Here is a 17,683-nt window from a genome sequence, read left to right as displayed (position 1 = left end):
TCCTGGAACTCACTCTGTAGACCAGGCTGGCCTTGAACTCAGAAATCCGCCTGCCTCTGCCTCCCAAGTGCTGGGATTAAAGGCGTGTGCCACCACACCCAGCCTGTGAACATCTTATCCTTGAAGTAAAACACCTGGATTTGTGTGGTTTTATTTTTAGCAAAAGATGACGGAAAGCCTTTGGTGACGTCAGGTTTTTACTGATCCTAGGGAGGGTGAAAGGCTGGGACCCGGGTTTTCCGGGTGGTGGGGAATCAGTAATGGAAGACAGAGCAGTCAGGAATGAAGCATGAGTTGCTGGCGGTGGAGGAGTTCAGAGATGCTTTTCAGCTCTCCCAAAACAGCCAGCGGCTCCTCAGGAAACGTGGGTGATGTGTTGCCCTTTCCCTAGGCAACTAAGCATTACCTAGAACACCCTGGGACAAGAGAGAGCCTCGGGGGATTACTTTCTGTCTGCTGTGTGTAATTGCACCAGCAAAGCTAATTGAGTTGCTTTTTGAATCAAAGGCTTGGGGGGGGGGGGTGTAAATAAGGAGATGGCTCAGCCAGTGCCTCAGATGTAGCTGTGAAGTGGAATGCCTTGGCTGAATGAAGTGAAAGTTGGCCACACCTCAGGTCCCAGCATCTGGGGAGCTTGCTGACTTGTCTGGCAGCTCTGACCCCATAGTGACAGAGTACTAATAGTTATCTCATCTGACCTGCCCGGCTGGTAGAAGAGACTTTCGCTTTCCTGAGTCCCCAGGCTGATTGGCGAGAAACCCTTTCAGGTGTGAGACAGGCCATTTGCCCACGGATCTGTCATGAAGGAGGAAGAGGACTGCCTAAACCCCTCCTGATAGGAAGGTTACACCATCGTAGCAGTACAATTGTGCCCTCGTGCTGGTGTGTGTACAAGTACCACTGGCCAGGCAGGGCCTTGCTGCAGAGTGTTCCAAGTGACTGATGGGACTGGAGGGAGATGTGTGTGTCCAGGTAGGGCTGGGGGAGATTCATGTGTCCAGAAGTGACCTGCCCCAACCCGTCTTCCTTCATGTCCCACACAGGTGAGCGCTGTGGGCTATGGGATGGATGACGTGGAGGAGGACCAGCATGAAGCCCGACTCAAGGAGCTGTTTGACAGTTTTGACACCCTGGGAACTGGGTCTCTGGGTCAAGAGGAGCTCACTGACCTCTGCCACGTGCTGTGCTTGGAGGATGTGGGCCCCGTGCTGCAACAGACGCTACTCCAGGACAACCTCTTGGGCAGGGTAAGATCTGGGGAAGAACAGAGTTTGTTGGAAGTGGGGTGCCGTTTCTGTCAGGGTACAGGGGTTGGTGGCAAGCCACAGGTGTGTTGCAACTTGTCTCTTGCAACCTGGCCGTTAGCCTGGGGCGTGTAGTTTGCTCTCGTGATAAGGGCATGCTTGATTTAGTCTGCACTTGAAATTAAGTTGTACACTGAGCATTATGGGTAACAGGAGAAATTGACTGTTTCCTTGTTCTTTGTGGATGGAATTTCCATGGAAAAGAAAGAAAGGCGGGAAGAGAGCTGCCCTACACAGGAAGTAGAAGTCGGTTTCTGGATGATTTTTTTTAAAAGCTGGTTTTTGTGGGGTCATTTTGAGGTGAAGATTGAACCTTCCATCCAGGAAGTAAGACAGGAAAGGACACAAAACATAGGCTGTCTCCAGGATAGCCCAAGGATGCATGGGGAGTGTGTGTGAAAACCGGTTAACTTCCACATTTGGCAAGGTCATGCTTTCCCTCTAGATCAAGTCTCAGGAAGAGAAAGAGGAAAGAGGTCCCCCCTTGTCCCAAGCCCCTAGCAGTGAGAAGGACAGTTGGTCTGTTGCGGTCTGAGTATGACTGAGTTCTCCCAGTCATAATTCGTAGCCTCCATTACAATGCTTTGTGTAGAGCTCCCTCACACCCTTTTTGGCCCTAGGGCAGGCACAATGAAGGAGGAGGGACTTCCGAGCTGTGCTGCTAATTGTGACACTCAGTACAGAGGTTTGTCCTGTGCTGTGACACTCAGTGCAGAGGTTTGTCCTGTGCTGTGACACTCAGTGCAGAGGTGTTTGTCCTGTGCTGTGACACTCAGTGCAGAGGGGTTTGTCCTGTGCTGTGACAGTGCAGAGGTTTGTCCTGTGCTGTGACACTCAGTGCAGAGGTTTGTCCAGTGCTGTGACACTCAGTGCAGAGGTTTGTCCTGTGCTGTGACTCCAGGGAGCAGGTCCTNAAGCTTCCTTTGATTTAGCCAGATGCACCTCCTCCTCCTTCCTTCTCCACTGCCTACCAACGGACAAGTGTCCCAAGGCATAGAAGTATTAGATGCATGTCACATGAAGGAGGCAGACATAGCACTAACCGTGAAACATAAAGAAGAAAAAATGATACTGGGGGATTGACATGATGTGGGGCCAAATAGTTCACACTTCAGGAAAAAGAAGTAGATTTTGTTGCAAAAAGTAGAGCCACTCTTGATCACTTTGAGGAAGATTAGATGTTTGTGGTACCTAGAAAATGCTAAAAAAGACTCATTCAGAAGATAGTAAAAATAGCAATACGGAAGGTCAAACCATTTATCTATTTCATGTGCTCCAGGGTTTTGGGCACAGTGGAGAACAGAGTAGCATCTCCCAGCGTGGTCCTCAGGTTGCAGGCCTTTGGGAAGAAGGCATAGTTGCTGTTAGTGCTTCAGAAAGCACAAGGAGCCAGGCTTGGGCTGATGGTCTCCCTGAGAACCTCTCTCAGAGTACAAGGGGATCCTCCACTGCAGCTGGCTAACAATTTGCTCTCCAGATGTTAGCCCAGACCAGGGAACAGTTATCGATTGATTTGTTAATGTCTTGACACATTAGCCTGCTTTTTACCTGCTATTTGCCTGAATAGTGAATACCTAAGTGGTCTACAGTGTGATATTTACTTAGTGAGCCAGTGATAAAGTTAAATAGATGTCTGCATATTGATTTCATGTGGGAGGCTCCTGGTGATTGTCTTGAGAGACAGCATTGTCATGAATTAACACACTATGGTTAAATTTGCATCTTTATGAAACTGAATTATTCTCCTCCGGTTGATTGCATTGGCCATATTCTTTCTGTGAAGATGTCTCATGCATGGTTTATAATTTTCAGTTGTAAAGCAATAAATCTCTTAGTTTCCTGGAGCCATTCTGTGTCACCTTCAGGAAACACTGAGGAGGGATCATACATTGTTAAGATGTAAGTGTTATAAATTAACATAATTTTAGATGACACATAGTAACTATGCGTACTGATGTGTGGAATTTCAATACATGTGTGTCATGCATCGTGATGAGGTCAGCTGACTGGCATTTTCTTGTGTTGGGAGCATTAGAAATCTTTTTTATTGCTGGGCGGTGATGGTGCACACCTTTAATCCCAGCACTTGGGAGGCAGAGGCAGGCGGATTTCTGAGTTCAAGACCAGCCTGGTCTACAAAGTGAGTTCCAAGACAGCCAGGGCTACACAGAGAAACCCTGTCTCAAAAAACAAAACAAAAAAAACCCAACCAAACAAACAAACAAAAAAAACAAAAAAACAAAGAAAAAGAAAAAGAAATCTTTTCTATTATCTTTTTTGAAATATTTTGTTAATCATTACCAACTATAGTTAATTTTTTTCATTTTACTTATTCTGTGTGTTAGTATGTATGGGAATATGTGAGTGTGTGTATGTGTTTGTGTGTGAGAGAGAGAGAGAGAGAGAGAGAGAGAGAGAGAGAGAGAGAGAGAGAGACAGTGACAGCGACAGAGACAGCAGTGAGGGTCAGCAGACAGTTTGAGGAATACTGGTTCTCTCCTTCCACCACTTGAGGCATGGGGGACTAAACTCAGATCTTTGGCAAGTTTTTGTCGTTGTTGGTTTTTGTTAGCTTATTTTATTTTGAGATAGGGTCTCACTATGTAGTCCTGGCTGGCCTAGGACTGCTTATATAGACCAGGCTGGCCTCAAACTCACAAGTTCTTCCTGCCTCTGTTTCCTGTTTGCTGGTATGGAGAATCACCAGTCCCAAGCTGATTTTCTTTTTATGTCAACTCTCTTTCTTCTTAACAGAAGAAGTTTATAGAAAAAGTTGAAGACTGGGGATATAACTCAGATGGTAAAGTGCTTATCTGGAATCTGTAAGGCCCCAGTTCAGTCTCTGGTACTATCACCATTAAAGGGTGGAGGGAGGGTGGGTGGGTTATAAGGATTAGAAATTTGATTTAATAAGTAGAAAAATTAGCATGACAAATCTTAACAATTCATCAATTCATTAATTCATCAAACATAATTGTGTGTCATATGGGACAGTCATTCAATTAGTCTCATTGTACTGATACAATTTATTAAAACTTCCTATATACTATATATGTATTGTTCATAAAATTGGCTTTTGGATATATTAGGATCCATCATCTTCCTAAATGCTTCTGACTTTAATTTTACCTTTTTTTTTTTTTTTTTTTTGTTTTTGGTTTTTGGTTTTTGGTTTTTTCGAGACAGGGTTTCTCTGTGTAGTCCTGGCTGTCCTGGAACTCACTCTGTAGACCAGGCTGGCCTCGAACTTAGAAATCCACCTGCCTCTGCCTCCCAAGTGCTGGGATTAAAGGCGTGCGCCACCACACCCGGCTTAATTTTACCTTTTGAATAATAAACACCTTAATTGAATATAACTGTTATTATATCAATGTGTATGTGTGTGTGTGTGCATTTTCTATGCATTTTCTGATAGACCATTTCCCTTCAAGTTAGAGTTAAGTTGATCTGTCTGGATTCATGACTTAAGTCGATATTTCCTGATTCTGTTGGTTACTGTTCATATGTTTAAAAGGTGCAATTTTAGGATCCTTGATTTAAAGGAAAGGATCAGGTACGTGTGTCCAGTCCATGTCATTGGCTACACACATATGAAGCCTCACCATAGGGCCTCCGAGTTATGGAAGCATTGTCGGCTGGTTGGGTGACATACCTGGTGGGTAACTGGTAAAGGGACTGACTGCTGTGTTCACGTAGGGCAGGATGCCATGTTAGCTCTTTGCTGGGCTGAGCTTTTACCAAGCCAGTAACCTGATATTAGATGCTTCCTGTTATTTGTAGCCTTATTTTTTATTTGTATCATTTAAAAATCAGCATATAAAGCAGTGGGTTTCATTATGACACTTTTTTAATTTTAAGATTTATTTACTTATTTATTTTATGTATAAAAGAGTGCTCCATCTGCATATACAGAAGAGGGCATCAGATCCCATTACAGATGGTTGTGACCCACCATGTGGCTGCTGGGAATTGAACTCAGGACCTCCAGAAGAGCAGTCAGTGCTCTCAAGTGCTGAGCCATCTCCAGCTCCCATTATGATGGGTGTTCCCTTGAGCCTCTTTCTCCTTTATCAGCAATTAGGATAAAAGGGAGATAGCTTGCTCTGGTTTGATAGGTAACTTCAATTCAGTTTAGATAGCTTAGATTTAGTTGATCTGTCTGGAATCCTTCAGGCCACATTCATGTTATACAATGCATTTCCTTTCCTTATCCGATATGACAACTTTGAGACAAGACAGTTTCCTGGAGTTTTGAAGGTTTCTATCACTGCGTTCCTTGATAAAAATCTAAAATAGCCCATGCTCTTTGCATACCTGTTCGAAGGAAAACAAGAAGAACTCCACTGTCCCACAGGTACCTGACCTTGTAAGCCAGGTGTGATGGTGCGCACCTTTAATCCCAGCACTTGGGAGGCAGAGGCAGGCAGATCTGAGTTCGAGGCCAGCCTGGTCTACAGAGTGAGTTTCAGGACAGCCAGGGCTACACAGAGAAACCCGATCTGGAAACAGCCCCTCCCCCCCCAAAGAGAGAAAATATTAAAATTTGATAGCCATATAAACATAATTTGTCTCCCTTAACTGTTCATTTCAAGGTGCTCGGGGCTCTCTCAGGAATGCCACTGTTAAGTTGGAATGGTAGATTTATTTGTCTTTGTTTCCAAGTCATTAAAAGCTTCTTATGGTTTCTTTCTCTTACACACACTTAGCTACTTGAAGAGTAAATCTGACATCAAGAAAGAATTTCTGGCGGTGGTTATTTGGACTCATTCTGAGTGTATGCAATTACACTTGATCATCAGCTCCTGCCTATTTATAACCATGCGCAATCACACTCCTGTGGATTTCACCGAGCTGAGTCCTCTCTTTCCCCCAGGGAGGTTGGGGAGCCTGCTCTGTCTCCTGTGTAACCCACAGTAGTCAGGACCGTTATTTGTGCTGCTTCTGTGACTCTGGGTAGATTGCCCTTTTCCTCTACAAGGTTCTCCTTTGGGGTTGCTTCAGACTCCACCATGCCTATGTCCCACCAATTCTACACTGAGGATTTAATGTCAAACTCGCTACAACATAAACTCCCATTTCTAAGTCTGTGACTCCTTAAGTCTCAGAGTATTTAGTGTGATAGGAAGTGGAGGTAAAGGGGTGACCTTGGACCCTGGAAAAGCAAGTAGGGCAAGTTGTGGGTGGCCATTCTCATCTGACCGAATTATTTAAACAATGCCTGATTTCTCAGCCAGAGAAGATGTAGTCAGGAAGGCTCAGGAAAATTTGTCAATATTCTCTGATACTCTTTATGGGTGGCTTCATGTCTGCCCAGGGTATTTCATGTCCTTCAGTGTCCATCACAGGTATTAGTCACCAGGGCTCATCTGTGTGACAAAGAATCCTACTACCTCGTAAGGCTTGTTCAAGGTCGGATGACTCGTTTGAGGCAGTGCCAGCATGGGATGCTAGAGTCCCCAGCCCTTGCATTTAAGTGCATGTGTCCACAGTGTCTTCTATACTAGCTATGCAAAAGTGAATCTCATTCCTTCTCATTCCCTCTAAACATCACTGCCCCCACCACTACTACTGCCACAAGTACATATGGACAATGTACTATCATAGTACAGTTCCTGATGTCAGGCCTCAATTCAAATACTGACTCCTGTCACTTTTCGACTCTATCATCTCAAATACTCCAAGCCTCGCTTTCTTCATCTGCAGAACGGGAAGCGATTGAGCTTCCTTACAAGGCTTGATGGGTGCTGACTGTGAGTGTGGACACCAAAGACCTTAAAGAGAGCCAGAGAGAAGGGCCTGGCTGAGTGTTCCCCCTCTACACAAATGGCTCTTTGATAAATAACGACTTCCCCATTGTAGGAGATTGGTCTGCTGATGCTTATATTCAAATGCTGACCCCCAAGATCTGGTTTTCCCCTCAAGGAAGAGATCCCCATGCGTATCAGTGAAAGGGTAAAGCCTGCGGTTGGGTAGCAGGATGTAGGCAGGTTTTTAGTTACCTGGCTGGAGGTTGCAGGGACAGAGAAGAGGGAGAAGACAGGACAGGACAGGGAGGAGGGGGAAACCACCATGAGAGGAGATGGACCATGAGCACGTGACCAGGAGAAACAGCAAGTGACAAGGGACCTATGGCTGGGGTATGAGAATAGCTCCAAAACTTGCTCAGTCTAGACTTTCAGCTTATAAATAAAATGCATGGATTGTGTGCCTTTTACATTTAGATTAAGACATTCCACATCCTGGTCTTTTGGGGCAAAACCCAACCTGTTTGCTAGCCTGTGAGGTTTCTCCTCGCCTGCAGAGACCATTTTCTATACCCATCTCAGTTAACAATGCCCTGAAGTTTGTCTCTGATTTCCTTTTGGGTTAGCGGATGCAAACCAACTAAGTTTAATGCCAGCTCCATAGGGCTTTGTCTTGTTACACACTGGTTTGGATGCTCGAAGTTTAGGTCTGTTTGAATGTTACCTGTGCATCGTGGAAACGATACGCATTTGATGTCCGTGACTGTACAAGGTGGCTGTGCAGTGTTAGATTCTTGATTCTACTCACATCATCACCACTGTGCTGAGCTAGCATCCAGGCCTTGGGTAGTGCTTTACCCTCATCTCTTCTTCCAGAAGGGCACATTGTTTCCCTAAAGCAGCATCCTTACAGAATGTGGCAAGGGATCGTGATGAGGTAAGATCTGTCAAGAGGTGGTGACACATGAGAGAGAGAGAGAGAGAGAGAGAGAGAGAGAGAGAGAGAGAGAGAGAGAGGAGACTGGGACTTGGCTGGCCTTCCTATTAATTTAGTTTAAATGTCATGTGTGTTTTTAGTCAGGCATGTAATTTCTGCAATGCTGCAAACTGCCCTTTGAGGCATAGATAGAGAGACGCTTATTAAATGAGCGGCGGCGATCCTTATTCAAATGGGGAAGTACTACCAGTCAGGGCCCCCGCACCCTGGAAGCTCATGACCTTGTAAGACTGACTTGCCTTGTATATGTGTGTGTGTGTGTGTGTGTGTGTGTGTGTGTGTGTGTGTGTGTGTGTTGTCATACTACAATAGTAAAGCTCCCTTGGGGGGAAAAGAGGTGCTGAATCTTCTTAGTTACTGAGCGTGGTGAGCTTGCTTTTAATGTGATTCCTAACAATAGGGGCCATTTACCAGCATTTTGGGTCTGGGTTGAACCCTGAGGGGCTTTTTACCACATCAGTATTCATGAGCATTGATGAGGGAAAAAAAAAATGCAATCACCTACCTTCCTTAGAGAACTAGAGAACCGGCTCCTTGAATCAAAGATGTGGCATTTACTGCTGTTAAAATCCCGGGGCCCCAGGTTTGCATGCCCTTGCATGAAGGAAATAAAGATAGAAACGAGCTTGAAGCTGCGCTAATTGTTTAGCTCAGCTGCCAACTGCTGTCTGAGGTTTCTTGGAAGGAAGGGGCCGGCTTGGATAGGTGACATTAGACCATGAAGAACCTCTGACTTAACAATCATAGATGCTTTATGTGCTAAAATGAGACTGTTCCCACTCAGTTTTCCCATTTTATGGAAGCCTTTAACTCTGCCTTCTTTGAGAAGGCAAGATCACAAGCCAGGCCCTATCTTCCTTCGCACTGGCCAAGTAGGACACTCCAACGGTCAGGGGCCCCTGCCGGCTTGCTTTGTCTCTTTCCAGGCATTCACCAGATTCTACCTCTCGCTGCCCCTCCCTTCCACATTCCATCCTCCTGCTCCCTAGAGTGGATCTGATAAACTCCTTGAGAGCAGGGGGTCAGGTGTCTTGAGTTCGAGTTCTCTGCCTGCTGTGGCCTTACATCTGCTGCACAGGAACTACCTGGTGGCTCACCATGAAGCCCAAGGCTTCTTCTCTTGGCTCGGTGGGGCTCTCTTGAGAGGTCAGGTCATGAGTGAAGTGGGCCTGAGTCTGGCAGAATGGCTGGTTCTGGTCGAGCTACATCAGAGGGCTTGGGTCCCCAGGTAACCCCGCAAGGAGCTTCTCTCAACAAGCTTTATCTTCGAAACTTAAAGGTGGCCTCTCAGAATGGGTACTGTAAAGTCCAAAGACAAGCAGTCTATGAGAAAACCTTCAAGAGGATTTCACTTAATCTTCGATTATCTGAGACATACATGAATAACATTTCCAATAACTAAATCCTTTACCCCGTGAACTGATACACAAGGGGAAGAAGAGATTAACCGTTAGACAGTCAAAAAAAAATTTATTTGATCAAAGAGTATATTACACATAATTAGACTTACTAAATCATTTTTAGCCTATTAGCTTTTTCAATATAGTAGAAAAGGGATATGTCAGGCTTCATTTAGCAGCGTCTACATCTATGCCCCAAACTAAACAACCCCAGCCTGTTAGTTTTTGAGTGCATATATTTCATCTTTTAAAACTAGGTTACATAGAATTATTAAAAATTTTTTTAAATAAAAGAGTCATCTATTATTTGTGTGTGAAGTTGCTTTTTGTCCTTACTGTGTGGGTTTCTGTCTTTTGCTGGCTGTGTCTGGGCTGTGTGTAGATTGCATCACTACTTTAACCTTTGTGTGAAAGTAGCGATGGGATGGAGAACTTTTAATCCCGGGACTCTAGAGGGCAAGGCTGGCAGATCTTTGTAAGCTGGAGACCAGTTAATGTGATGCTGTCTTAATAACTATAAAAATATAGTGTGTGTGTTCTGTGTGTGTGCCCGCACACATGTACGTGCTCATGCATGCAAGGTGATACTGGAGAGATGTCTTAGTAGTTAAGAACACTTGCGTTCTTGCAGAGAGAACGGTGGCAAACAAACCATCCATAACCCCAGTTGTGTGGGGCCCAGACTCTCTCCTGACTTCCTAAGGCACCAAGCACACATGTGGGTGAAACGCACATACAACATAAGTACATCCTAAAACAGTCACAACGGTTGGGAACAACTCCTGCACTGGTCCCATCTAGCCTGCATCCTGGCAGAAGTGCCTTAAGCTGTATGTAGCCACACGGTCTCCCCCATTGGTTCGCTCATTGTCTGCCATATGCTAGCTAATCAGATAATCAAGGCTTTGAGATGAGGGACCTACCATCCCAAAGGCTGCTGCTTGTTACATCTTAGTCAAGGGGATTGCAGCCACATAGAAAGCCATTAATGTTGATTGGAAATAATTCCAGGTTATACATGCCTGTACCTTGTGTCAGGGGAGGTTTATAGACCCCAGGGTGACTTCTATATACTGAACTGGATTAGTCAAGACCAAACTCAACACTGAAGGCTTTTTTTCCCCCCTCCTCTATTCCTTTTAAAGGCAGAGTCTCATATAACTCTGGCTGACCTGGATCTTACTGTGTTGTTTAAGGCTGGCCTTAAACTCTCAATCCTCCCATCTCTACCTCCTCCACCTCCCAAGTGTTGTGATTACAGGCAGGCACCACCACGCCCAGATTGCAGAAAGACTCTCATCTATGACTATCAAAACACAGACCTTTAGAACCCCTACAGAGACCTGCAGAGTCAAGTCTAAAAAAGCTTGAATTTCTCAGGACGAATGCCTTCCTTTCAAATGAGGCCCCCTGTTTAGCTTATCACTGAAGGAAGGGGGAGAGAGGCTTCACTGGGGGGGGGGAACCCCTCTGTGAATAACTCAAGTCAGGGAAGCTCAGAATTAGGGGGCTCCATGTACAACAGACCAGCTCAGTTTCTCTGATTCTGAGCAACCCCACAGTAGACTGGCCCCAGGCTCTCCCAACTGCTACCCTACCCTACTGGAACTTGACTATGTCTCTCCCATGGTCACTGCTGTGCTTCAAAATATGGCCCTATTTCTCTGTGTTGGTAACAGCCAACCCAGGGTTATTCATGTTAATATTAACTACCACTTGTGCGTGCCTAATAAGTCCTAGAGTGTTCTAGATATTTTACATAACTTCCATTTTACCTCCCTAGGGAAGGGTGTTATGGAATCATAAGGTATGCAGTGCTCTTAGCACAGTGCCTGCCATACACCTTAAGATGTTCCCTATGGGGCTGGTGAGATGGCTCAGCGGGTAAGAGCACCTGACAGCTCTTCCGAAGGTCCTGAGTTCAAATCCCGGCAACCACATGGTGGCTCACAACCATCTGTAACGAGATCTGACTCACTCTTCTGGAGTGTCTGAAGACAGCTACAGTGTACTTACATATAACAAATAAATAAATAAAGCTTTAAAAAAAAAAAAAAAAAGATGTTCCCCATGAATTTGGGTTTCATGAAGACCGTGGCTCGTGTCACTCTCATCTCTGCTGTGTCACCAGGGCTTAGTGTCTGGCACATAGCTGATGCTCAATCCATACCTATCAAAGGAAGCATACAGGCTATCCACTAGACAGCCCCAATTGTTGAAGATCAGCAGACAAAAGCTCGGGGCAGTTAGGCAAGCCAGCCAGGTCACAGTGGCCTTCGGAGTCTGGGTGCACCTTTCCAGCCGCTCTGCTGCCTGTCCTGAAGAGGAGGAATGGTGTTTGAACTCAAGAGACACCTGTCAGCTGGGCGAGCTCCCAGATGTGTGGTGCTGTGAAGTGGCTGGTGGGGTAAGTGGCCTCTGCCACGTGAACTCCAGTTTACCTGGGTGGCACTAGGCCTACCTGAGCCTATTTCTGAAGTCCAGGACGGTGTCCTTTCTTCTTCCTAAGGTTTTTAAGGTGGTTGGTCAGGCACAAACTTCTAATTAGCACAACGTATGTTCCTGCAGTTGTGTTTAACTATTTCATGGATCATCCTGTTGCCTTAGCAGATGTTCTGCCTTCCTGGGCAGACTTCTGTTCAAGGTTTTTTCTAGATTGTTGATTTCAAAAATTACAGGAAATTTTCCAAGAGGGTAAACCCTAGCTCTTCTCAACATAGACATAGACATAGACATAGACATAGACATAGACATAGACATATATACATCAAGTTATACTGTTTAACAGCAATTAGAAAATTAAGTAAAGCCCACATGATCTAAAAGGACTATGGGGGCTGAAGTGATGGCTCAATGATTTAGAGCAGTCAGTGCCCTGCAGAGGATCTGGGTCTGGTTCGCAGCACCCATACCACATAGTGTACAGCCACATGTAACTCCAGTTCCAGGACACCCAGTGCCCTCTTCTGGCCAGGATGGGCACCTGCATGCACATACAAACAAGCAGGCACACACACATTCACATATATAAGTAAATTAAAAACTTTAAAATCCAAAAAAAAAAAAAAAAAAAAAACAAACCCAAACAAACAAACAGCCAGGTGGTGGTGGCACACGCCTTTAATCCCAGCACTTGGGAGGCAGAGGCAGGCGGATTTCTGAGTTCAAGGCCAGCCTGGTCTACAGAGTGAGTTCCAGGACAGCCAGGGATATACAGAGAAACCCTGTCTCAAAAACAAAAAACAAAAAACAAAAAACAAACAAAAAATTTTAAAATATCTAAAAGGAATATAGTTTGGGGCAAATTTTAATGAATCAAAGTTAATTTAGTAATGAATCAAAGTTAGTTTAGTAGAGTTCACATCTGCTTTGGAAGACTGTGCAAAAGTATTAACTAAATACAGTTTTGTTTGCTTTGAGGTTTTTTCTCCCCTAAGACAGGGTTTCTGTGTGGCTCTCGCTCACTGTGCTAGAACTTGCTCTGTAAACCAGGCTGGTCTTAAACTCAAGGGATCCACCTGCCTCTGCCTCTGAACTGCTGTAATTAAAGCCAAGTCTGTCGTGTGTGTGTGTGTGTGTGTGTGTGTGTGTGTGTGTGTGTGTGTTTTGTTTGTTTGTTTGTTTTGTATTAGGAAATTGATCCTAAGGCCTTGAACGTAGTAGGACAGTGTGCTATCACTGGGCTACATCACAAGCCCATTTTTAATTTTTTATTTATTTGATTTTGACGGGCTGGCCTAGAACTTACTCTGTCACTCTGGCAAGCTGCACATTTGTGACTCTGGTGCCTTAGCTCTTTGGTAGTTGGAATTTCAGGCTGTAACCACTATGCCTGGCTCATTCTTCAGTCTTATGACATCATTCTCAAGAAGGACACCTCTGCTTTGTTTGATTTGTGCAGATAGAACATTTTCCCAATAATAAGGTGACTAATATGCTTTGTCAATTTTCCTATTTTAATTTGGGAGTGTTTTTTTTTTTTTAAATTTATCATTTATAATTGAAACCTCTGTCCAGGAACATCAGTGCCACACAATCAAACTAGAATTATGTTGGCTGGAAATGCGATTTCTCCCTGCTATCCTAGGCTGAGGTCACAGAAAGGTGAAGAGGAACAACTTTTATCCTTGTAAGGGCTGCTGATGAGTGTTTCTGCGAGTCAGACTGGATTGCCCGAGCTAGTCAAGGCAATTATGTTTTATGAACCGGTGGATATGGTGGATGTGTTGCTCAGGCTTCTTGTGTTCTGTGTGTTTGCCGCTGATTTTTTTTTCTATACTCACAGTGACCTGGGAGATAAATATTAAAATAAATATTAATATAAATATACTTGCCCCAGGCACAACCATATTAAAGTTTTCCTTGAAAGAGCTGACTCCCTTCTAGACGGTCCTGAGAGATCAAAGCATCCATGGGTTGTCTACTAAAGTCCAACCTAATGTCTTTCTCTTTTGATCTTGTTTAAAAGTTAGAAGGAAGAATTCACAGTGTATCTCGTGAGTTTACAGGGGGTTGCCAGCCAGCTTTTCTCCTAGAAAGCTAAATAGATACTTGTATTTGTATAAACACCAGTGTGTCCATGGTGCCCAGTGTGAGCCAGGAACAGCCTGTTTTTCCTTCAGAGCTCTGGAAAGATGAAGGAGGAGAACAAACATGAGTGATAACTTCTCAAGGGTGGGAGCGAACAGTGTACACGCCCTGCAGATGGGGTTGCCTTCTTAGGGCTGTGGAACATGCTTTTAAATGTACTTTTTTTTTTTTTATTGCTTCTTAGGTACATTTTGACCAATTTAAAGAAGCACTAATACTTATCTTGTCTAGAACTCTATCCAGTGAGGAGCACTTTGAGGAGTCAGGTAAGAACACTACCATTTCTTCTACTTTATATTCCACCTTAAAACTGTATCAAGGGAAGGGCTGGGCGTGTAGCTCAGTGGTAGAGTGTTTGCCTGACATGCACAAGGCCCCGAGTTCAATCCCCGGCCCTTCCCTCTTCCCTCCAAAACGTATGAAAAGTTTCCTAGAGAAAAATGTGAGGTGCATGAAGTGTGCCTGTGGAGGATTTGGGATGTCTGTTCTCCATAGAGAGACTTCTCTCTTGATACCATCACAAGAGACTTGTAGCTGTTGAACAGCAGTGAGTCTTAAATGAGGCTTCTTTACCACAGCAGCACATTGTGGAAGAAATCATTGGATTATTCCTCTGTAAGGATTGATGGCATAGGAATGATTCATAGGAATGAGTGATTGATGGCAGCTCTTCCAGCCTTGCTTCCTGTGTCTGTGTGGCATTTGGTCTGGGGGAGGTTTTCCTGAAAAAAGAAATGTGGCCAACAAGAGGGAATTCTGTGTGGTGTCAGTGAATGGGAAACCCTTTACTTGTAGACACGACTGCATGACACTGTGGTGACTTCTGCATGACCCCTCCCTCACTCTCAGGTGTCTAGGGTCCTGGAACACTTAGCATTAGTAAATATGAGGTAACTGTCATGAGAGAAGGATTAAGCTGTATCTCACTGGTTTGTTTTGAAAGAAAGTGCTATATAGTATAAGCTATACAGTTACATATCTCAGAAGAGGAAAGTGCTGCCAGATATATTCTAAAATGGTTTTGGTAATAACATATATCCTAATCTAAGTGTGATCAAGCCTGGCCTTGGTGTTTGTATGTCTTAAAGTCAGAACTATGATAAATATCTGAGGGAAGTTCTGGAGTCAGGACTGGTGTAGAAACCTGTATTTAAGTATAGAAAATTATGAAGTCATTTGATTGACATGGGCTAGGAACAAGGGCTGACTGCAAAGAGGCATCAGGAAATTTTGAGGGTTCTGTAACTTCTGTCTCTTGTAATATAATGGGAGCTTTCCTACCCATTCCCCTCAATAAATCTATTTTTTTTTTAAAAAGAAAGTGAACAGAAGTGTTGGCGTTTCGTGGAGTTCTTCGGTGTGACCCATTTACACAGAACACAGATGGGAACTCATTTCTTATCTTCACTGGTGGTCTAGATCTCCACTAGACTTTGTAAAGTGTTCCAGATTTGGGTCATGTGTCTGGGCCTTACCTTTAATAATGTTTTGGGTTCTGGCTTAAGTCTCCCCCTTCTTTTGCTAATGGTATCTACCATTAGTGTCTTAGTCAGGGTTTCTATTCCTGCACAAACATCATGACCAAGAAGCAAATTGGGGAGGAAAGGGTTTGTTCAGCTTACACTTCCACATTGCTACTTATCACCAAATGAAGTCAGGACTGGAACTCAAGCAGGTCAGGAAGCAGGAGCTGATGCAGAGGTCATGGAGGGATGTTACTTACTGGCTTCCTTCCCCTGGCTTGCTCAGCCTGCTTTCTTATAGAACCCAAGACTGCCAGCCCAGGGATGGCACCACGCACAAGGGGCCCTCCCTCCTTGGTCACTAATTGAGAAAATGCCCCACAGTTGGATCTCATGGGGGCATTTCCCCAACTGAAGCTCCTTTCTCTGTGATAACTTCAGCCTGTGTCAAGTGGACACCCAAAACCATTCAGTACAATTAGTAAGGCTGTTTGTGGGCCCAAGACTTGACACAGCTTTCTGGTAGCTCCTTATTGAGCCTGGGGGAGGTGCTTTTATGCTTCAGACTTTTCTAGGCTAATGACAGAATGTCCATAGGTTACTACCGTGGGAACAAGGATGTTTGTTACTTTTGGGATCTCACATTTTATTGACAATTTTGCTTTTTTAAAAGTTTGTCATCTTGAGAGCAATTATACAAGATCGGGGGACCCTGGATAGAGTGGTAAATTTTGGCTACTATGAGCACAGGCAGTTTAAACATACTTCTGTCATCTTCCTGTGCTTTCAAGTGCCCTGGGAAGGGGCAGCCTTGACATTACTCTGCATGACACTCTCACCGTCCTTTCCCAAAAACACATACTATCGTCTGACAGAAATCTGTCACCATAGAAATACAGGTTTGTGGGAACCACACGTGTGGCAGCTGCCCGTGGGGTTGTACAGGGTTGGAGACCAGCAATTGGAAAAGATGAGCTCAGGTCTGCCAGGACGCCAAGATGCCAGGACGCCAGGCTGACAAAGCTAGCTGCAGATGGTGGGTTTCACTGCTGCATGTGGGCCATGCTCCTGTGCAGGCAGAGGCTGCCATTTGGACCGGTCTTCCAGGGCTATACCCAGAGGCATCATCATTTCATCATGTTCCAGAACCGTCCCTTAACCAGTATCAAGCAGCAGCAAGATCCCTATGGACAGGACAGTATTTCAGCCTGTGTGTCATTGATGCTGCTAACCCTGGTCTTAAGAGGATACAAATCCAGAATGGAACCACTGCCTTGAGTATTTTATCCACTGGGAAGCAGGCAGCATGGCCCAGACTCCCAGACTCCCAGCTTTGTCTGTCGTCGGCCTCTGTCTCCCTGGTCCCTCCAGTTGCTTATGGCTATCAAGCCATTTTTTTCCCACCAAAACATGCACCCACTCACTCTAAAGCTCATTCTTCTACCCACTCAGACCGACTGGTTTGTGTGTGCAGAGACAGAAGGGGACCGAAGCACCGTGTAGCAAACTGAGTTCAGCTCTACCTCTCTGTAGCTTCATGATAATAACCATCCTCAAATGATAGACTCTGCAGCGTGTAGGGCTGGAGAGCGCTCTGCCATTTTATAAAAAGCCAAATGGGGGCATAAAGCAGGACCAGGGCAGTCACATGAATAGATTACAGGGGAAGGCATTAATACTTTGTCTCCAGCACATGTATAGAACCTAGTTTTAAGTATTTTTAAAAAGATTTATTTATTTTTAGCTTATGTGTATGTGCAAGTGTCCAAAGACACCAGAAGAAGGCATCTGATCCCCAAGAATTAGAGTTACAGGCTATTCTGAGCTACCATGTGGGTGCTGACAACAAAATCCAGTTCTCTGAAGGAGCAGTAAGTGCTCTTAACTGCTGAGCTGTCTCTCCAGGCCCTCGTTTAAAGACTTTTAGCCTTCTGATGGATGGGCTGGTCCCCAGTCTGTGCAGCCTGTTTCAGAGTCTGCCGAGGTGTTCTAGGTGACAAGAGGGAGTGAACTGCAGCAGGTTATGCCTGACAGTTGGTGACAGAGTTGTCTGTGTCCTTGCATCATTGGGATGCTCAGAACGTAATTCCTTTCTCACCACATGGACCTATACTGTGATATGTTCGCCATGCTTCTTGAAGTCCTAGCAGGTTTCGAGAGAAAAGGTAAAACCAGAAAGGTAACT

At 44.8% G+C, this 17,683-nt stretch overlaps 1 protein-coding gene across 1 annotated transcript in view; it reads left to right on the top strand.

The window, feature by feature from the left end:
• The window catches only part of Nin (ninein), a 105,731-nt gene that overhangs the window by 6,777 nt on the left and 81,271 nt on the right, over window positions 1-17,683 (top strand). Inside the window, exons 2-3 of the mRNA XM_029540541.1 lie at window positions 1,044-1,247; window positions 14,220-14,301. Coding sequence (XP_029396401.1) covers window positions 1,065-1,247; window positions 14,220-14,301 — 265 coding nt within the window. The 5' untranslated portion in view covers window positions 1,044-1,064. The remainder of the gene's footprint in view (window positions 1-1,043; window positions 1,248-14,219; window positions 14,302-17,683) is intronic.

This window comes from Mus pahari, chromosome 7 (assembly GCF_900095145.1).
Source record: "Mus pahari chromosome 7, PAHARI_EIJ_v1.1, whole genome shotgun sequence".
Lineage (NCBI taxonomy): Eukaryota > Metazoa > Chordata > Mammalia > Rodentia > Muridae > Mus > Mus pahari.
The sequence above is the reverse complement of the archived record's forward strand: the minus strand, read 5'-3'. Positions and strand labels throughout refer to the sequence as shown.